General features: G+C 46.0%; 1 protein-coding gene and 1 long non-coding RNA gene across 5 annotated transcripts in view; one reads left to right on the forward strand and one right to left on the reverse strand.

Moving 5' to 3' along the window:
- The window catches only part of HYDIN (HYDIN axonemal central pair apparatus protein), a 147,120-nt gene that overhangs the window by 12,495 nt on the left and 112,718 nt on the right, over positions 1–21,907 (forward strand). For all 4 annotated transcript variants that reach the window (XM_081199950.1, XM_081199953.1, XM_081199951.1 and 1 more), the window contains 4 exons: positions 1,119–1,318; positions 2,491–2,615; positions 14,513–14,714; positions 19,644–19,827. In XM_081199950.1, coding sequence (XP_081056076.1) covers positions 1,119–1,318; positions 2,491–2,615; positions 14,513–14,714; positions 19,644–19,827 — 711 coding nt within the window. The remainder of the gene's footprint in view (positions 1–1,118; positions 1,319–2,490; positions 2,616–14,512; positions 14,715–19,643; positions 19,828–21,907) is intronic.
- Positions 917–14,352, reverse strand: LOC308590203. The gene is made up of 4 exons (XR_014009720.1): positions 14,255–14,352; positions 4,515–4,627; positions 2,091–2,248; positions 917–1,146 (listed from the first exon to the last, which is right to left on the reverse strand). It is a non-coding gene; the product is annotated as an uncharacterized lncRNA (long non-coding RNA).

The raw sequence follows: 21,907 nt of genomic DNA on the forward strand, positions 1-21,907 counted from the left end.
TACATGGATCTGTTCACATGTAACAGGAAGCCAAACTATGGCTTAGCACAATTCATAGGCTCCTAGAGCAGTGTTTCCCAACCGGTGTTCCGCGGCACACGAGTGTGCCGTGAGACATCGGCTGGTGTGCCGCGAGATGCCTGGAGGGAGGTGGGCGAGTCGGGCGGCGAGAGGCGGGGCGGCGGTGGCGAGGAGAGGCCGCGCCTCCTGCTGCTGCCTGGCGCTCCTCCTCGCAGCCGGCAGCGCTGCCTGGGCGCCTCCGCGCGACTCTGCCTCGCTGGGTTTGGTCTCCCAGCAGAGACGGGTCACACGCGCACCTCCCTCCCTCCCTCAGCCTGCGCGGAGGGAGAGCCAGAGAGAGGCATCGCTCCTGCGCGGCGGGAGAGGGAGCAGCCGGAGCGATGCCCCAAACGAAGGCATGGGACCGGAGGGGAAATCCTCTCCGAGGAGGATTGAGCGCAGCTGAGAGAAGCCTTTCGAGGAGCTGCCGTGTCCCCTGGAAACCCCCTTCCCAGCTCTGCCTACCTGCCTGCCCAAAGCTTGGAGGTTCCCCGGCAAGGGGGAGGGGAAAAACTTTCACTTTTGTGCGTCCCTCCCGGCGTGACGCTGCGCGCTGACGTCACGGGGCGGGGCTTTAATGGTGGTGTGCCGCGAGATTTTTTTTCAGTAAACAGGTGTGCCGTTGCCCAAAAACGTTTGGGAAACACTGTCCTAGAGAGCAGATTGCAACTGCTTTGCTCCACTATTTCTCCTGCTATGCACGAAGATATGGTTTGGCTTAGTCTGTTGTCTGAACTCAGGTTCATGGTTTGTCTCCTCCAGAGAAATCAAAACTCTAAGCCAATAACAATACTTGTTTGCAGCTCCTGGTTTGTCCAGAGAGACAAATCAGCTCCTTTTGTAAAATGGCTCCCGGAGAGTCATTGCAGGTGTTTGCAGTGAGATCCTAATCCGAGGTTGAAGTGAGTTCAGGTGTCATTTTTCTGGGGCAATTGGGTGTGTCAGTAGATCCTACAATACTATGCTGTTCACCTTGAAGATCTTTTCTGGCATCTGCTGTGGTGGAGGAATGCTGAGCCCCCAGAAGCAAGGCTTCTCATATTATTCTTTCTCTCCAGGATTATTTCCATGAAGTAACCTGCATTACTGAAAGGGAAAAGTTTATTGTCCCTATTCGAGCCATTGGTGCCAGAGGCATTTTGGATTTCCCAGACAAGCTGAATTTCTCCACCTCCCCGGTCAAGTACAACACACAGAAAACACTCCTTGTTCGTAACATTGGCAATCGAGAGGCCCGCTATCAAATCACTACACAGAGGTAAAACCTTGAGATTTCTGTCTGGGTTAGAAGGTTTCAGATTATGGAATGTGACATCAGTAATAGCCAGAGCATGAGACAATGACCCCCCCCCCCGATTTAAATAAACTTTTATTGTATGTACAGTGGTACCCCGGGTTACAGACGCTTCAGGTTACAGACTCCGCTAACCCAGAAATAGTACCTCGAGTTAAGAACTTTGCTTCAGGATGAGATCAGAAATTGCACAGCAGTGCCACGGCAGCAGCGGGAGGCCCCATTAGCTAAAGTGGTGCTTCAGGTTAAGAACAGTTTCAGGTTAAGAACGGAACTCCAGAACGGACCTTAACCTGAGGTACCACTGTATTTTCATTTTTCTGTATAATAAAGGAGACAATGACTTCAGTCAAATATGTTTAAAGTTACTGAGCAGGTTGTCATAGGCTACAGGAAATATTTCTTGTGCTTTAACCTAGGGGAATTTGGGCCAGTCACACCTTAGAAATAGACCACTGACATGGTTACAGCTCTACGTAAGTGAGAGCTAAGAAGGCTGGAGTGCTGGTGCTGTGGGTGTGGCTTAGACTTAAGATATCATTGGCTACCGATGGCTTTAACTGCTCCCTAGCTTTCATTTTGTCTTATCTAGCTGAGCTCTGCATTGGAAAGAGCTCCCTGCTTATGCCCTTGTACTCCACGTGAGTGGGTCTGGAATATCCAGTCTCGGTTTTGTACCTGCAGCCTAAGGACATAAGAAGATGACCCTGGCTGCTAGTTAAGATCAAAGACTCACCTCTTCGGGCATCTTGTTCTCACAGTGGCCAAAAACATGCATCTGAGAAGCCCTCAAGCAGGACCTGAGGGCAACTGCAGCAGTTGGTCCACTTGAATCCAGAGGCTGTCTCTGATATGAAGATAGTTGAGAATGGTCAGTGCTGCTCATTGACATGCCTTGAAAGAGAGGGATAAATACACCTTTTAGATCTCTTTAGCCCTCTGGCTGGGAGTACAAAAGCCCAGTTGAAAAGTGTTACAAGATCACTATACCATGTTAACCAGGCTTGAATATGTGGCCCTAGTAAAAAAAAATGAGCTTGATCCTGACCAAGGTAATTGCAATTAGTTCTCATTGAAATCCATGGGCTTCAGACTAATTTGTCCCATTGATTCCAGATTTCTCCTTTGCATTTCAGACCATTCTCTATCGAGCCCTCCATTGGGACCCTTGGAATCCAGGAAACCACACAATTCACCATTGATTTCCATCCTCAAAAGAGTGGCAACCACTGTGAGGACCTTGTAGTGCATTATGACACAGGTGAGTGCAAAATCAAAGGATGTATCATTTTCTTTTAGCTTTCTTGTGGAATAAAAGGGTACAGTGGTGCCTCGCAAGACGAAATTAATCCCTTCCGCGAGTCTCTTCGTCTTGCGGTTTTTTCGTCTTGTGAAGCACGGCTATTAGCGGCTTAGCGGCTTAGCGGCTACAGGTATAAACTCGTTCCCGCAAATGCAAGCCTCGACCCCTAGGGAGCATCTGGCCATTGCATAAGCCTCGTCCGGTCTCTTAAGCCAGTGTTTCCCAACCTTTTTTGGGCAAAGGCACACTTGTTTGATGAAAAAAATCTCGCGGCACACCACCATTACAGCCCCGTGACGTCAGCGCGCAGCGTCACGCCGGGAGGCACGCACGAAAGTGAAAGTTTTCAATTTTTTCCCTCCCCCTTGCCGGGGAACCTCCAAGCTTTGGGGGTGGGGGGGGAGGCAGCAAAGCGAGGGACTGAGGGACGGCGGCAGCTGAGGCGGCGGCGGCTGTTGTGGTGGTGGCGGCGATAGCGAGCAGAGGAGGGGGCGGCGGCGGGGCCGAGGTGGCCGGCGGCGGCGGGGGAGGCGGCGGCGGGTGGAGCAGGAGGGCGGCCGAGGCCGGTGAGGGAGTAGGGTTGCCCGGGGCTTGAGGAGCCGGGAGTTGCTGCTGCTGTTGTTGCTGCTGCTGCCCGGACATGCCGGCCTCCTCCTCGTCCGCTGTCTCGCGCTCCTCCCTTTTGCACGCGCTGCCCCACCGCCGCCCCATTGGCTGGGTCCTGTCAGCTGATCCTGTGTTACTTCCTGTGTGTGTGTGTGAGGGGAGAATGGAGAGAGAAACCTCGGCACCACCACCGCGGAGCCGCCCCCGGCTCGACGCGGATCCTCGCCGCCGCCGCCTCTCACTGCCCGACTCGCCCGCCTCCCTCCCACGGCACACCAGCCAACGTCTCACGGCACACTAGTGTGCCGCGGAACACCGGTTGGGAAACACTGTCTTAAGCAGTCCCTCCTGACGCGCTTACATAACACAAGCCCCGACCGCCGCCATCCCAGCGACCCCGGAAGATAAGATCTGCAGCAAGCACCCCGCACCTCCGATCCCGGGGCTCGCTCAGCCAAAGCGTCCCCGGACACCTGTCCCACCGCGCCTTTGTGTAGCGCTCTGCAGAGCAGAGCGATGAGCCCGGCCGATCGCAGGCAGGGCAAGCGGCGGCGAAGGTGGAGAGAGCGAGGCCCAGAGGGAGGAGTCTCCGGCAACGCCATCGACGGCCCCGCCGCAGCTCTGGGTCCTGGAGCCCTCCGGCTGCCGACTGCCTTTATTTTGCTGCAGGAGCATCCTCTGCACCTGGATCCTCGCGCTCTCCCTCCGTCTCTCCATGCCTTTTAGGTGAGTGACATGCTCGGGCTGACTTTGGACGACCCACAGCGGGGCTTCCCTCGGCCGCGCGACCGGAGCTCGCCTTTGCGGTCACTTTGAGAAAAAGGGAAAAAAACTTGCAAGAAGTTTCATCTTGCGAAGCAAGCCCATAGGGAAAATCGTCTTGCGAAGCGACGCAAAAACCGAAAAACCCTTTCGTCTTGCGCGTTTTTCGTTTTGCGAGGCATTCGTCTTGCGGGGCACCAGTGTACATAGAATCAATCCAATGTCATCTAGGAACCTCTACTACAGATGCCTTGCTACTTCCATGGGGCTGCTCTGCTGTCTGAAGTGAAGACACTTCCAGGTGTTTGGCATGAGAGTTGCCGAAGAGCCCTGCTGAAATGAACTGTGGCTGCCTAACAGGATTGTTTGCAGACTTTTCTACAACATGCTTCACCTAACCCTGCTTTGCTTACTCACTGATTCCTCCCAGGTCAACACAGTTTCTGAAGCAACAGTGCTCAGTAACCTTTTTGTTTTTGTTTTTGTTACCTGCCAGCTGCTGTAATTATGCCAAAGTAGCATATGGGTGTTATACTTCTACAGGCACTAAATGGCAGAAATCTCTTCTGTTGGATGAAGTTTTCAGAACTGCTAGAACAATGCTGTATGTGAATGAGTGCCTTCAGTCATGTCAAGAGGTACCTAAATTGAAGGTTACATCTGATTTGGCCCTCAGACCTTGGCTCCAGCTCAAGAGAAGATCTTCACTCAAGCATCTGCTGCAGCATTAGTACCAGCAGTTTGCAGTTGTCCTGCCAAAGATGCTGTTTATGCCGGAGCCTATACAGTGGTGCCTCGCAAGACGAAATTAATTCGTTCCGCAAGTACTTTCTTCTTGCGAGTTTTTCGTCTTGCGAAGCACGGTTTCCCATAGGAATGCATTGAAAATCAATTAATGCGTTCCTAGGGAAACCGCTTGCCAGGCTGGCGGTGCGGAGAAGGGCTTTTCTCCGCACCTCAAGCCTTCAGGACAGGTACGGGAACAGAGGGGAAGGCGCGCAGCGCTTCTCCTCTGTTCCCGGGGCTTGCGTGGGAGGAGGGTTTTTCCTCCCCACCGCCAACATTCAGAACAGCATTCTGAATGTTGGCGGTGGGAAGGAAAACCCTCCTCCCACCCCAAGTCTTCAGGACAGCCATCCGATGCCGGGCTGCGGGAGGAGGCGTTCCCCCCCCGCCCGGCATTGGAGCTTCGTTCCGATGTCCGTTGGAGGGAGGAGACGTTCCCCCCCCGCCCGGCATTGGAGCTTCGTTCCGATGTCCGTTGGAGGGAGGAGACGTTCCCCCCCCCGCCGGACATCGGAGCTTCGTTCCGATGTCCGTTGGAGGGAGGAGACGTTCCCCCCCCGCCGGACATCGGAGCTTCGTTCCGATGTCCGTTGGAGGGAGGAGACGTTCCCCCCCCGCCGGACATCGGAGCTTCGTTCCGATGTCCTTTGGAGGGAGGAGACGTTCCCCCCCCCGCCGGACATCGGAGCTTCGTTCCGATGTCCGTTGGAGGGAGGAGACGTTCCCCCCCGCCGCCGGACATCGGAGCTTCGTTCCGATGTCCGTTGGAGGGAGGAGACGTTCCCCCCACCCGCCGGACATCGGAGCTTCGTTCCGATGTCCGGCGGCGGGAGGAGGTCCGAGGACAGTGGGGAAGACGCGCTGCGCTTCCCCGTTGTCCCGGAGATTTCCCTATGGGCTGTCGTCTTGCGAAGCAAGCCCATAGGGAAATTCGTTTTGCGAAGCGCCTCCAAAACGGAAAACCCTTTCGTCTAGCGGGTTTTCCGTCTTGCGAGGCGTTCGTCTTGCGGGGTACCACTGTATTTGAAAGGTTCCATCACAACATGAAAAATCCCACTCTGCTATCACTGCACAGCCATGATTCCAATGTTAAGATGATCCTGACTTACTCAGAGAGAGAAATACCTTTGCCTTTTCATTAGAACCAACCCCTGTGTGCAGCGCATGGCACCTGTGCATTAACAGCCTGGCTTCTCTTCACAGAAGGCTTTGTGCCACTGAGTCCCCTTCAATCCAGACTGCAAACTACCTGGCCTGCACAGCAGGATGCCAACATGATTGATGATGGCATGTCTTACCCTTTCTGGTGCTGACAAAACAACAAATCAATACTGTTATACGCTCAGTCAATTGTCTGCATCAGCTATGCTGAGAAGGCACACACACACATAGTTGAGAACCACAGTAGGTCCAGAACAAGATTGCTGGGGTTCAAGGCACTTACACGGGGTTTTTTGGGGGGAGGGTTGTGGTAGGGAAGGGAATATGGCACTGTTGGTGTGTATACAACCTGTTATATCCCATCCACACTTGTGGGTGTGATATAACCATGTGTGCAGAAAAAGCACAATGCACTCAAACTCACAATTTTTAAAAACCACTTTGAACAATCAATTTTTAAATCAATGTTTAATTTGTGCTAAAGCACTTTTTAAATTTAAGCTCTATTATGTGTTGTAAATAAAAAGATGCCCTTTTCCCTTATGGGGTATCCAAGAGCCCATATAGAGTCCTTACATAGGTTCCCTATTGGTAGGAGAAAATAACAGAGGCCAACCAGAGAATATTGAGAAGCAAAGCAGCTAGTAAGCTTGATCTTTATTGATCTGTTGCAACAGGGTACCCCCCTCACACGCAGGAGAGGAAGAGGACCCAGAACAATGGCCTGCAAGGCCTTATAAAGACTTTTGAAATTCCCATTCTCTAGATCAGGACCACCCCCAGAAACATTATGCATACATCACAGAAGGGGTGCAACCTAAGACCACCCCTCAGATACATCCCACCTACATCACAGAAATTTAAATGTTGTTTTTCTCTTCTCCTTGTTTATCTCCTGTCTAGCAGGTTCCTTGATTGGATTTTCTGGGGAGCCTGGCCATTCTTTTGTAATGCTAAAATACTTATTTCCTGGGCCAGGTCACAGGCTCACACCTTATTCAAACACAGATTAAAGGAAGAGACAATGGGGAGGCTTTTCCATTTTTAACCTTGCAGAGAAAGGATTTGGTCAGTTTAGGAATCAAAATGGTTCCACGTTGGCCTTCCTGTACTGATCTATGTATGTGCAGTTATGAACATTACTATATATCTAAAACCATAAAATTCCTATCACAATTTCCCCCCTCTGGGGCTAGAATTTTTCTTAAAAATTTTTGCCCCACAAATAATAACATCGTATGTTGTAAATGGATGTCTTTGTATGAATATATCATATAAAAATAACACATGTTGCGTTTTGCTATTAAATTGCTTGTGGCATTCTAACACTTTGGGAGAGACCATTTACTCAATAGTGTTCTATGCTTTACACCTAGCAGGAAGGTAAGGTCCACTAATGACTGAAAAGTGCAGTTTGCTTCCCCCCCGCCATTTTTGTGTTCTCAGGTGTCAAGGTAGCTCTTCTGTGGTCTCACACTGACATAGTGCTACAGCAACACATCTTGTCTGTTGAATCCCCTCAGGGCTTTCATTTAACCATGTCGCCTGGCATTCACCATAGCTGGCACAGGTTTTGGGCATCTCGTGAGGGAGAGGTCTTCGCCTTGGCCTTTAGCTATGGGATTTTATTATAGGCTGTGGTCTTGGGCTCATGAGAAGTTGCTCACTTGCACTTAAAGGACCAAAAAGCTAATTGCAGCCTGGATACACTTGCCCAATTCAAACTGAGTCCAATTTGAATTTATCTTGCCCCATGGTTCTCAAGTCTTCAAACCAATCTGTTAAAAGAAAACCATTCTTAACAAGGGCAGTTGTCCAAATAAGTCAATTTAAGTCTATAAGGAATCATTCCCGCTAAACCAAAGCATATCCACCTTCATGTACCTGGTGTTTTATGGATCCAGAAGTTTGTCATTGGCAAAAAGAGGTTTAACACATATTAAAATGGATAGGGAAAGTTGGCAGAGTGCCAGGTGGAACAATGTGGTTATAAATTGATCTAAACATTGGACTACACAATAGTGTGAGCTATTAGAAAGTATAAAATGCATGAGAATTCTCCATTGGTGTGTAAGCAATAAGACATTAAACATAAAAACAGTTACACAATAAATTGCCCCCCTTTGTGGAAATCACACTGTCAGACACATTTCAACATTCTTACATAATAACACATAATACAAAACAAAATAATTAAATATCTGTTGCATATCTTGACACAATTGTGATCTTTTACGTATGTATCTTTTGAATCCTGGAGCACAGTCTTAAGGTTCAAAAGTGGGAAAATGTCCTTGCAATTCAACTCAGGTCCACTCCCCCCCCCCCCGGCAGTCTATATCCTTGAAAGAGATAGCTGTGGGCACTTTGAAAACTCTGGCGTTGCAGGTCTTGTGATGGCGAAGGGGTTGTTGCTGCTTTTCATCATTGCACATCTGTAGAAGTGATATCCTGTAAGGGGGCAGGGTTTTGGGGAGACTTAAAAACACAGTTAGACAAGAAAGGGGCAAAAGGCAAAAAGGATGTCCTCCAGTTTCCATGGGAAGCTGCAAATAATAACAATCTTAGCATATTAAGCATTTTATTTATTTCAATATTATTATCACATTTCCGCATAATTACTGTTATTATCTGCTAAGTTTGTTTGCTTTCCTTCACTTAATTTTTGTTGTTGTTGTTCTTTTCATATTATAAAATAAAAAATTACTCCACATGTAGAGAAAGAGAACTGTAAAAAATACAAGAAAGGTTAAAAAATAAAAGGAAAGCAAAAAATTAGATTACCAGTTAGATGAAAACAAACTTGACACAAAAACATCAGATTCAGAAAAGAACTATTATTAAATATATTATCAAAACCACGCAGATTACTACTAGACTGAAAAAAAAAGGAAAACAATGGGGAAAACTTAAAATTCACCATGTGCTATCCAATAAAAGAACTTCATGAAACTGACTTTCAACATGTGATGAACATGTCCCCAAAGTAAAACACACACACACAAATGACCTATGAGGAACCAAAAATAAATAAATGCTAAGACACACAATTAATAAGCAACCTGAAGTAACCTGAAGTAATCTGTTTTGGCATTCTAACATCCCAAATGAAAATAAAAGTGTTTCTTGATGTGACATCAGCTGTAATGTTAATACTGGGAAATGAGTTAATACCAAGAAAAAATGAATGGCAATTTTAAAGTTGTGCAAGTAACTTGCACTAGCCAAAATGACAGAATTAATAAGAAATGCTCAGGCAAAAAGGTAGTAAACAAATACCATTCCACAAACAATGTTTGGTTGTGCTTCGATTAATTTCATATATATAATGGAAGAACTGATAAAACGAACTTAATAAACGAAAACAGATTATTTGTAACCAAAAAAAATGTCAAAGCCACAAAGAGATAGAAGGAAATCAACTAATGTAGCAGGGATTCAGACTTGTTTTGCTGAACAGAAAGAAAGTGACTGTTTGGCTTTTAGGGAAGAAAGACAAAAGAGAAACAAATGCAATTGCTTTTTATAGAGTATTTAAATCACTGTTTGCATCCTCTCATTATCATTTGTGCTGTGGGAGAAAAGGACACTCTGTTAAAAGGGAAAATTATTTCATGTGAGAGGTCTGTCAGGAAATGCTGTTCCTAAAATGCATAGGCATATACACACAATATACACACACCTGTTGAAAGGGAAAATTATTTCATGTGAGAGGTCTGTCAGGAAGTGCTGTTCCTAAAATGCATAGGCATATACACACACACACACACCAAAAACAAAAACAAAAACAAAAACAAAAACTTATAAAATTTAAATTCCATTGGGAGGCGAACCTTTTGTTAGCCCCTGGGGCAAGACATTAAGGGTGATTTCCCTCAATGGCTCCCAAGTTTTACATAAGGAAATTTGTATAGGTTTCAGGCTCTCCAAACCTTCTCTCTCTCCCCTCCTTTCTCTCTCTCTCTCTCTCTTTTGTAAGCTGATCTAGCCTCTGTGCATGTGCAGAGTTCATGCCTCAGCAAACCTTTTATACCATTGAAAATGTTGCATCCTTTGGCTAAATTACCATTTGAATAAGGGAAAGGAAGGGTAAGGAGTAGATTTTGAAAACAGGGTTTGATTTTAAACAAAAAAGAGAAACTCAGCAATTTAAGTATTCACCAAAGCTAGCAATTTCAGCCCAAGCAAACTGAGACTGCTTCCTTTATGTACAGGAAAGGGCTAATATCCCTCTGGCCATTCGCGGAACAATCAACCGCTCTCTTATTTATGAGTAAAAATGGCCAGGTAAGGAGTGGTTTTTTTTAAAATAGGGTTAGATTTTAAAACAAAAAAGAGAAACTCAGCAATTCAAGTATTCACCATTCAGCCCAAGCTTCCTTTATGTACAGGAAAGGGCTAATATCCCTCTGGCCATTCACGGAACAATCAACCGCTCTCTTATTTATGAGTAAAAATGGCCAGAGCGTTAGAATTCATAGGATTTTTTTAACATTCTCAGTCATTTCAGCCTTACCATTTGCAGACAAACAATTATTATTATTATTATTAATATTATTTTCTGCGCCTTAATTTACAGGAATGGCCAAGGCTAATTGTACTTGATTATTCATTTGTATGTGCTTAAACTTTGAATTGACTTTTAAGTTGATTAAAAAAAAAATAGTAGACAAAATGATAAATACTGTAATCACTCAAATGCTTGATATTACCAGTTGTGCTTCAAAACATCATGGCTTTTACCTCTCACCTTTTAAAACTAAAAAGCAAAGCTAGGCTGAATTTCAACTCCATTACCACACCAGAATTTAAGAATTACCCTCCAATGCTTGCAGACACATGGTCTTCCACACAGCCACAAATTGGGAGAGTTGAAAGGGACCCTGGGGTCATCTAGTCCAACCCTAAAATACAGGGTTCATAGCAAGATTTGTACTACCAGAAACACACACATTCACCTCTCACCTTTAAAAACAAAGAGCAATCTGGGCTGGATTTCAACTCATCAGCCACAAATTGGGAAAGTTGAAAGGGACCTGGGGTCATCTAGTCCAACCCTAAAATACAGGGTTCATAGCAAGATTTGTACTACCAGAAACACACACATACTTATGTACACAGACACAACTGGGGAAGAGATCACAAGCCATGCGCCTATCACAAACCATGCGCCTATCATGTACTAAGGAAAAAGAAAATAAAAGTACCCAACCCTTTTAGCAGATCTTGAAGCTAGTTTGAGTGAGAGTTTACTTCCTTAGACTAAAGAGTGCAAATTCCTATAGAAATTATCTTTAAAAGAAGATTGAAGTTAACATTTTTCCTAAGATAGGGAGAGGATCTTTTATAAAGCAAAGTTTAAACAGCCATAGATTTGATTTAAAAGGAATACAAAAGTGAACAATTTTTCCTGAACTTGCAGAGGAATAGTAAGCCTAATCTATGCCCCCCCCCCTTGCAGTTTCCTTTAAAGGAAGCTTACTCAGGAGTAAATTTACCTGGCACAGAATAAGAAGGAGAAGGGGAAAAAACCCTGAAAGAGACAGAATGAAACAAGGGGGGGCATTTTCTAAGAAAAGAGGCCAGGACGTCTTATAGAGACTGATACCAGGAGCCTTACAATAACTCTTCTGTCCAACCAGATCAAAGTTAAAACTGGACTCAGATATTTTTCTTAGAAGGAACACCATACTTTCATAGGCATATGCTTAATGAAATACATACACTGCATCTTAGCTTGAGAGAGCAGTTGGCTCAACTAGGCTTTTGCAGCAGAAACATTAGGTTAACTTAGACTGGAACACAGGTATACTTGCAAACTCAAAAGTTACAACAAAACATTTACCATTAGACTTAAATCGCCCTCCTCACTTAAACTAGAGGAAGGAGGTGGGGTAATTCCCCTTTCAGAACACAAGTAGCACGTATACAAGATTTTACCACTTGGGAGGAAAACTCTTTTAGAGCCTCTCTCAAATAACAAACATTTGCACACTTCATTCTCCATTTTGTCTTGTTTTTAAGGCTGATAAGGTTCAACATGGCTTCCTTAGATTTAGAATTTGGAGCAAGCTTGCATTTTTATTTTAGATGGCATATTTAAGATAAGCAGCTGCTGGATGTTACCTAAGTACAATTTAAACACAGGAAAAACGTTTCTTAAACACAAATTGAAGGGGACTGTCAGAGTCCAGGCGGGAAGTAAGCACCAACTGGGCTTCTTTCACGCCAGGGGTCTGGGGACTATTTTTCTTTTGACTGAGGTGCACCCATTTTCAATTAAAAGGGTTTTGGACCTGGGCAAAACTCCGAAGGGTCCGGAAAAGGGGAAACCTGGACAAAAAAAACTTGGGGATACCTGGACAAATCTCCGATGGGAAAAACCTGGGGATCAGAGGGGAAAACTTGGGGAAACCTGGACAAATCTCCGAGGGGAAAACTTGGGGATCCAAGGGAAAAAAACCTGGGGATACCTGGACAAATCTCCGAGGGGAAAACTTGGGGATCCAAGGGGAAAAACCTGGGGATACCTCACTTAATCTCTATTCTACAACTCACAGCAACCTCCCTGCCTTTTACAATCTAACTCAGAGTCCCTACTGAACGCTTGCACACTTGCAATGCCAGATTGAGACTCTGGAATATGAAAGATGGAAAGGAATTCAGCGCCCTTGCGTTCTCTGTTCACAGGTCATTTCTAACAAAGATCGCCATGGCAGAGGTGCGGCTGCGCTGGAAGTTAGTTTTCAGTGCAGAAGAAATTGCACAACCTTTCTGGGCAAAACTCCGAAGGAATAGGTTGGCATAAAGAATTAAGTGGAAGAAATCACACACAACCCTTGCCTGGGCATACTCCGAAGGGCTAAGGCTGGTGTTGAGATCGAGGGGACAGAAAGGAGGAGAAGGCAATTTTTTCAAGAGTTAAAGTGAGGAAAGAAGTAAGGATTTGAGAAGTATAGGTTTGCTGTGGTTTGCAGAATCCCACCCCACTACCCATTTTTCCTACTCATACTCACTTCGCAAGCGCTGTCCTGGTGATTCTGGGATCTCTTGACTGGTTGTTTAAGGCCGGCCTGATCAAGCTTTGCTTCCCCTGGTTAGCCTCGCTGAACTCCAAGTTATTGCCAGACCCTGGGACCGATGGAAGACTGGTTATTCCTCCTGGCAAACTGCCTGGTGCGCGCTGGATAACCAGTCCTTCCTCCTCCCCAGAATCCGGGTAACCAAAAGTCCCTTCGTGCGTGGTCGCCATCTGTTGTAAATAAAAAGATGCCCTTTTCCCTTATGGGGTATCCAAGAGCCCATATAGAGTCCTTACATAGGTTCCCTATTGGTAGGAGAAAATAACAGAGGCCAACCAGAGAATATTGAGAAGCAAAGCAGCTAGTAAGCTTGATCTTTATTGATCTGTTGCAACAGGGTACCCCCCTCACACGCAGGAGAGGAAGAGGACCCAGAACAATGGCCTGCAAGGCCTTATAAAGACTTTTGAAATTCCCATTCTCTAGATCAGGACCACCCCCAGAAACATTATGCATACATCACAGAAGGGGTGCAACCTAAGACCACCCCTCAGATACATCCCACCTACATCACAGAAATTTAAATGTTGTTTTTCTCTTCTCCTTGTTTATCTCCTGTCTAGCAGGTTCCTTGATTGGATTTTCTGGGGAGCCTGGCCATTCTTTTGTAATGCTAAAATACTTATTTCCTGGGCCAGGTCACAGGCTCACACCTTATTCAAACACAGATTAAAGGAAGAGACAATGGGGAGGCTTTTCCATTTTTAACCTTGCAGAGAAAGGATTTGGTCAGTTTAGGAATCAAAATGGTTCCACGTTGGCCTTCCTGTACTGATCTATGTATGTGCAGTTATGAACATTACTATATATCTAAAACCATAAAATTCCTATCACATATGCATAACTTTGAAAATATCTTTAAAGTTGTTTTAGGGTGAATTAGAAGGTTGGGTGGAAAAGCATGATAATAAAATGGTTGCCAGCTGGAATGACTAGAAATGGCAGCATGCTAAAACAACAATCCAATATTGAATTTGCCCTAAAACAGTTGCTTGTTTAAGTGCTATTGCATATTTTACACAAATTATAAACTCTGCTTTGAAAAATAAGCATGCTGATAAAAGGGCTCCACTGGAGAAAGGTAATAGGGATGGTACGCCAAAGTAAATGCATGGTAAATGCTTGCCAGAAAGCTTTATTATTGCACATGTCAACATCACACCTTTTGAAAAGATGGGAGACAAATGCTAAGCCTATTACCTGTGGAGATTGCACTGCTCTTCCACTATTTTCACAAGCCCCAGTATTGCTGCTGAGACAATGGCAACACTGGCTGAGGCCTAGATAGTTCCATTCCATGTCTGGCCTAGGAAATCTTTTAAAGAGGAAGATTCCTTGTTGGACACACACAAGCATCTGTGTTTTGTGGAGCTTGTTGAAATAAAGCACTTCTCAAAAAATGCAGGCCTTCTCAGTTCTGCCAGTCCTTTTCCATTTCTCATTTGCTGTCTCTCCTAGGCGAAGATATTCATGTAGGCTTATATGGAGCAGCTACAGACGTCAATGTGAGACTGGACAAGAACTCCTTGATAGTTGAGAAAACATATATCACTTTAGTGAGCCAGAGGTCTGTGGTTATTCACAATCGGAGTGATATCATTGCGCGTTTCCAGTGGAAGATATTTGCAACACAAGAAGAGGAAGAGCAAAAAAAACAAAGGTAAACTCGAGGGCTCTGGATTTTTTGGGTTCCCCGCCCCAAATTTTTAAATTCAGTATTATAGTGAAACATATTCACAATCCTTACTCACTTTCAAAGTTTATTACACCATAGTTTCATATAATTATACAATATATCTAATATAACATATAAATACAAATAAAGTGGCCAACTGTTCCCAAATAAAATATATATTTAAAAAGAAATCCCTGTTAGCTTGTAGTGTTTTATCTTCACGTTACAGAGAAAGTATGCATGGTTTTTAAGAAGTTTAAGATGTCACATAATTTGAAAAACAGTCCATCATTTGGGTACTTTATGGTAAGTTTTTTCTGAACCCTCCTAGTATGAAATCAAAATGTGTGTTTATCTAGGTCAGGGCAGTTCGACCAAGTGGGCTGCAAGGGTACTTTGACATGGATCTTGCAGGCCATACACTGCCTTGTGGTGCACAGGGAGTGGGGTGGGGTGAGACAAATGAGGCCAAAATTTGATGCCTTCACCTGCCTTCCCAAAGCTGGCTAAGTGAAGTGCTGGGCTTTAAGAAGGAAACGTGAGGCTCTGGCAGGGTCCTAGAGTCCTCCTTTCTCCCAAAGCTGGGGAAGTGCTAATTTGGCTTTGGGTAGGAGGCAGGAAGACTCTAGGTCCCTGTCAGAGCCCTCATACCTCCTTCCCAAAGCCCAGCACCTCACTGACTTGACTTTGGGAAGGCAGCATGAGGGCTGTGTGTGTGTGTGTGTGTGTGTGTGTGTGTGTGTGTGAGAGAGAGAGAGAGAGAGAGAGAGAGAGAGAGAGAGAGAGAGAAATGTTGTTGAGGGCTGCCAGAGCATGTATTGAGGGTCTCATGTGGCCATAAGGCCACATCTTGGGCCACCCTGATCTTGGTCAATGCCCATTATATTATTGCATGCCATCTCAGTCTCTGAGTGGTGCAAGATTGCAGGGGTTCCAGGCACTTACACTGGGTTTGGTTTCCTCAGAATAAGGGATGTCCGAGACTATGATGTCTCTATGATACATGGTTTATTTATACATACATAAAACCTGAGCCTACGATGGAGGGACTTGCAGCATTAAACCCATAAGAAGGTCTTCTTCCAATAGCCACACCTTGGATTCCAGCAGAAATCAGGCATGGCTCTTTCACTCAGCTGCCCAGCCTGCCTCTAGCCTCTAGCTTTCTCTCACACACCACCACCACTATGGCTTTTGTCCTTTTAACTAACTGCTAGTTGAGGGAGGGCCCACCACCCATTTTAACCACCCATACCTAGGCCATTATGGCTCTTACTGGCTAGTTCAACAATTGAATCCTTGCTGGATCCAGGAATTAGAAGGGTCTCAGGCAGTCAGCCTAACCTCTCTCTCCCCCCCCCACCAAAAATCTCACAACAATATTAAAGTCCAGAACATCTTACAACATTTCTAGACCAGCCACATTTGTGTAACTCTATTGCTCTGTTGATTCTGCTGGTTCCTGTGGCTCTAACAGTACTCTCAGTGTGGATCAAAGATGGAACTTAACAGGCACCAATCAATGAGCTGGTTTTTTGTGGCTACCTATCAGTGCACAACTTTGCATGATCCCCTCAGCACAACATGCATGTGCCTGCTGTTTTATCTCACGTGTCCAGTCTCTCAGACTTTGGTTTCCAACTTGCACCAACCTTTAGCATGGACAGTAGATTCCTTGATGCTAATGCTGCTTCTCCACGGGGGCAAAGTTCAGCTACTGGGCCGTGGCAGCAGAGTGTGTGTGGAGTAACTGGGTAACAGAGAAGGAATTCTAGCAGCAGGAGAGGTGAAAAATGGGCAATCTGGTGGACCCTTCCAACTTTGCACTTTCTGAATTTTGCAGTTCCTGTTCTCCAACCCAAAATCTGTGAAAAATGTTTATGCTAAGGAAAAGTATGCATTAAAAGCCCTGTGTTGGTGAAAGCAACATCTAAAAATGCATGCCATTAAGGAAAATTGCTTGCAAAAATGTGGCCATTAGGAGAAACATGCACTAAAGTACTGATAAATTTTATGATGAGTTAAAAACAACAACTAATGCTAGCAAATGTGGAAATGTTGTGACCTGAAGATTGGGAAAATGAGAAATGGAAAGAAACCGAAACTGCCAGACTCATTCATCTCTAGCAGCAGACTCTGCTGCCACCAGAGTCTAGAGCTCTCTGAGAGGCACAGAACAGGTGGGGAAATTGGGGGGGGGGGTGGTGAGGCAGGTGTTGCTACGAGAATGGAAGGGTTCTGTGGCAGGATGGCTGGTGCTGAGTTGGTGGGCTGGTCTTTGCCTTGCTGTGGACTTGAAGGCACCTGTGGCTTCCCTAAAGGAACAGGCTGCAGGTGACACTAGCTGTAACCTTCCTCCTTGGTCAGAGTGAGACTTGAGGCCAGTGAGTGCATGGGCTATATGCCCCAAGGAGAAAGAGGAACAACTTGGGGCAAGGGGGCTCAGAGTTACAAGCCAGGATCTTCCAGGGTTCCTTCCCTTCTCCCTCAGTAAAAGGGGGATCCTCAAGGATAGGTGCAGGGTGCTGAGAGCGAGGGGAGGCAGCTGCAGCCAGATTCTGACACCCTTCTCAGACTCTAGCCCCTGCTGCTAAGTCTCAGTGCTGTTGCCCAGAGGGAGCATGATCCTTGCCCTCCATCTCCAGTGGGGCTGAAGTGAGGATGAGTTCAGCCCCTTCCTTTCCCTGCTTCCACCCCTCTGGATCCCTGTGGCTGACACAGCCCCTCCATAACTGCACAATTGGGAAGAAGTGAGGGGGTGATTTTTGTTCCTATGGGGACCCAGATCTCAGCAAGTAATGGGATTTGGGGCTGCAAGGAGAGGTCCCTCACCACAGGATCCACATGCAGGATTGGTTGTCTGGATTTTGAATTGTAAACAGGCTGGCCCTACTGTTAGGCAGAGTGAAAGAGTCATTTCTGGTGGCAGCTACTGAAGGGTAAGGAGCAGACAGATGTGTGTGAGTCATGCAGCATCCCTGTAAACCCTGCCCCCAGGTGCAGTGGAAGAGGATGCTGTCCCATCACTAGTGGTAAAATAAGAACCAGCTGCTAGTTGGTTGGCTCTTGTACTTGGAATTGGGAGAGAGAGTTTGTGTCTTGTCCTTTGCCTCAGGCAATGAAATGCCTTGGGCTGGCCCTACCTGTTAAGCACTGAAATGTCCAGGCCACCACTTAGGACCTTCTGTGGTGCTGTTGGGGCATCTTTAGTAAGGGTTTCCAGGCCAGGTATGCACAACTTGCGTCCCACTAAGCCAAAGGCAAGTGCCCACCAGAAGGTCCAACAACTTCCTGGCTTTTTTTGGTAGCTTGCTTGGGACTGCAATAATGGGGGGGGGGGAGTTGTTGAACCATTACAGGCTCCAAGGTACATCTGGTGGGCCATGTTCAATGTGGGTGGATTCCACATTATGCTGGTCTGATCTAAGCTCTAGGTGAATTTCAGGGCTGAATGCATAGCAGACTCTTCGTTTCTGGACACTTTTACCTTGTCATGAGAATTAATAATGGCTGGAGAACAGCCAAACCTAAAGTGTGACAAAAGTCTGGTCCACCTGACAAAGGGTGCAGCAGGCCTCCTTCTGCTCTTGACATCCTATGAAGACATCAGGGAGTCATTCTTCATTCTGGGAGCACCAAGGAGGATAATAATTCAGAGGGACTTTTTAAAAGGCATTGCAGTGAGGCTATTAAATTTACACAGCTTCTGTGATAACACTTTGGAGGTGTGTAACTGGCTAATGAAGGAAGGGTTCCTGACAAGGAGTGGTTATGAGAGGGATGTTTTGCTCACAATGCTAAATGGCATAAGGGCATCAGTTTGTCATGGTCATACTCTATTTTTTGCTTGACTGCTTTGCCAGTGAGAATTTTCAGAATAAGCACCATCTTACTCCATATTTTCAACTAATTAAAGTTAGCCATGGTTTTTATAAAATGCTTTACTGATCAACCTGTAGAATGGCAACTACTGAAACCACAGTTTGGACTTTGGCAAACTTAACTAGATTGATCTGTCCTGGAGGAGAAAGAGGGGTGAGTTGGGATTTTGTTTTTGTATTCTTTTCTTTCTTTTTTGTAATTGTTATATATTGGAAATCAATAAAACTATATTAGAAAAAAGTTAGCCATGGCTGCTGCATTGATGAAAAAATTATCCATTGTTTAGGAGGACTCAGCCTCTTCCCCCACACTTTCCTATTAGAATGCTAAACTAGGCTTTACTTGAGTAAGATGGTCTTGGTTGCTGAAGGGGGGAAAGAGGACTGCATATTTGAGCTGAGGCTGATTTTACTAGGCCACCTTCATTGGTTTGGCATTTCTTAACTTGCAAGATGGGTACCCTTTTAGAATGTGGAGTACTAAACATGCCTGCACTGAGTTGTTGCTGTTGTGTGTGTGCGCGTGCTCTCTCTCTCACACACACACGTATGTTTCATTCTCTTGCCCTCTCAGCGTAGTCAGAATGAGAGAGCAGCTAAGGGAAGAGAGAAGGTCTTAGAGGGGCATAGCCTAGAGCAGCTTTCCTCAAGCTGGTGCCCTCCAGATGTTTTGGACTACAGCTCCTATCATCTCTAACCCTTGGCCACGATGGCTCAGGCTGATGGGAATTGAAGTCCAAAATATCTGGAGGGGAGGTTAGGGCAGGCTAGGGCATGCTCCCCTAGGCCTGCCCTAAGGCCTTGCTAAATTCAAAAGTTGCGTAGGATCCCAAGACTGCTGCTTGATGTGTTGGCTGTCAGAGCTGGAGGGATGGGTCTCAAAATTCCCCCAAATCTTGAAAACCTGCTGTTTATCCTGCAAGCAAATGCCAGTTGTAGCCTGAGAGTTCCAGCCATCCTCGCTTGCTTTCTTCTTGGCTCCAAGTTGCCTATTACATGATCCATTTCCTCCCCCCCCCCCCCGCGGTTCCAGGCTATGCCATACACTGCAGGCTGAGGAAGAGGGTGTGCTGGATCAGTTCCTGGCTGAGTGTAATATGCATCCTGATCTTCGTGAGCATCTCTCCATTGTCACCCGTACCTTTCAGAACCGCCAGGCCAGGGTGCAGGAAGACTCCATGCTCTTCAACAATCACGTTTTTACTGTTGAACCTCTGGTAAGAAACTGTGCATAGAAATTATGACAAGCATAGGAGTGCCTATGCTATTTGTATGCTGTGTTCTAAAGAAGCTTTTGGGTATTCTCAGTAATCCTCACCCAAACTTTGCGAGAGAAATTTCCTTCCTTCCTTCCTTCCTTCCTTCCTTCCTTCCTTCCTTCCTTCCTTCCTTCTTATTAAAATAGAACAGTGTCAAATTGCATATACAGTGGAACCTTGGTTCTCGAATGCCTTGGTACTTGAACATTTTGGCTCCCGAACAGCAAAAACCTGGAAGTAAGTGTTCCGGTTTTCGAACATTTTTCGGAAGCAGAACGTCCGATGCGGTTGTCAGCTATTGTTTCTGAGGCGCCAGTGCTAATCGGAAATGGCACCTTGATTTTCAAATATTTCGGAAGTCGAACGGACTTCCGGAATGGATTACGTTTGAGAACCAAGGTACCACTGTACCTGTTATTCTCCTCATGCTGGAGATGGAAGGCTGACCAAGCAATCCTGTGTTTGAGCTATGCTGGCTGAGGGGCTCTTGGATTTGGCAGAATGCAAGATGCACTGCCACCATGGGTGTAGCCCTGGCAGGGTGGCAGACATCTGCCCCCCGCAAATACAAATCAATACAAATTTGAGGTTCTGCCCCCCAAAAACCTGCCCCCACAAATCTTGATTGCACCCATGACTACCACCATGACAGATAAGGCCAATGGAACACCACAGGTATGCCAGCAGAATGCTCTGCCATTGCAGCTGTTCTGCCACTAAATATATGGCAGCAGAGCATGGTTTTAAAAGTGCAGAGTCATTGATAGGATGGGGGTAGCACTGGGCAGAAGCCATATTTAACACTCCTTAAAATCATGAGGTCACCTCCATCAATAGTGGAGCTGTACACCATCCTCGGACCCAACACTGGGACATTCCCTCCCATTAAATCATAGCATTGAAAGGGATGAGGGAGGTGCAGCTACAGCATCCCTGGCAGTTGGACATCCAGTCTCTGCTTAAATACCTGCAGAGGAAGAAAGCATCCCACTAGCTAAGGGAGCCTGTTCCACAGTTGAACAACTCTTGCCACCTGCTTTCTTGCCCTTTCCTGTAGTCTGGAGCAACAGGAAACAAGTCTTTTCCATCTTCTGCATGACTGACAGCCCTTTAGATATTTGAAGACCCCTATCATGCCTCCCGTTAATCTGCTCTTCTCCAGGCTAAGCATGTGCAGCTCCTTCAACCGTTCTCACAAACTTTGTTGCTGTGCTCTTGAGTAGGGGGTGACATGAGAGTTGTATAAAATTATTTGTAGTGCGGAGAAAGTAAACAGATAAATTTCTCCCTCTCTCTTGAAACTAGACCTCACTGGGGGTCATTCAGTGAAGCTGGATGTTGGGAGATTCAGCTTTCTCTTCTGCTGGCACCAATTAAAACCTTGCTTGCAAGCAGGAAAGCTTGTAATTATTGTTATCTGTGTATACCTTGGATGATGTTGTCATAGAAACTTAGAGCTGGAAAGGGAGCCGTAAGATCCTGAAGAGCCTGCTGGATCAGGCCAGTGGCCCATCTGGTCCAGCATCCTGTTCTCACAGTGGCCAACCAGATGCCTGTGGCAAACCCACAAGCAGGAGCGGAGCACAAGAGCACTCTCCCTTCCTGTGATTTCCAGCCAATGGTATTCAGAAGCCCTTTCCATGAATTTGGTGAATCCTCTTTTAAAGCCACCTAGGTTGGTGGTCATTAATAACTCCTGTGGGACTGAGGTCCTTGTAGGCTACCTAGTCCAACCTGCTACTTAAGGCAGGAAATCTGGAACTGAAGATCTCTCACTGTGCAAACTGTATGTGAAGAGCAAGATCTCCAGCAGGGAACCAGTAAATGACAAAAGCCAACGAGGCTATATCCAAGATGATTTGTTGTTTTTACTAGTCTGCAGGCATCACTCCAGAGACCCACTGGTGAGTCAGAGCCACCTAGTCAGTAAGTCGTGTTAGTAAAGAGTTGTTTCTGGGCTGCAAATCTAAGCTCTTTGTGGTCTGGTCTAATCTTGTTGCTTGAACAAAGCAACTTGAGGACAGATTCTGAAATTAAA

This window comes from Podarcis bocagei, assembly GCF_964188305.1.
Source record: "Podarcis bocagei genome assembly, chromosome: 7".
NCBI classification, from domain to species: Eukaryota; Metazoa; Chordata; class Lepidosauria; order Squamata; family Lacertidae; genus Podarcis; species Podarcis bocagei.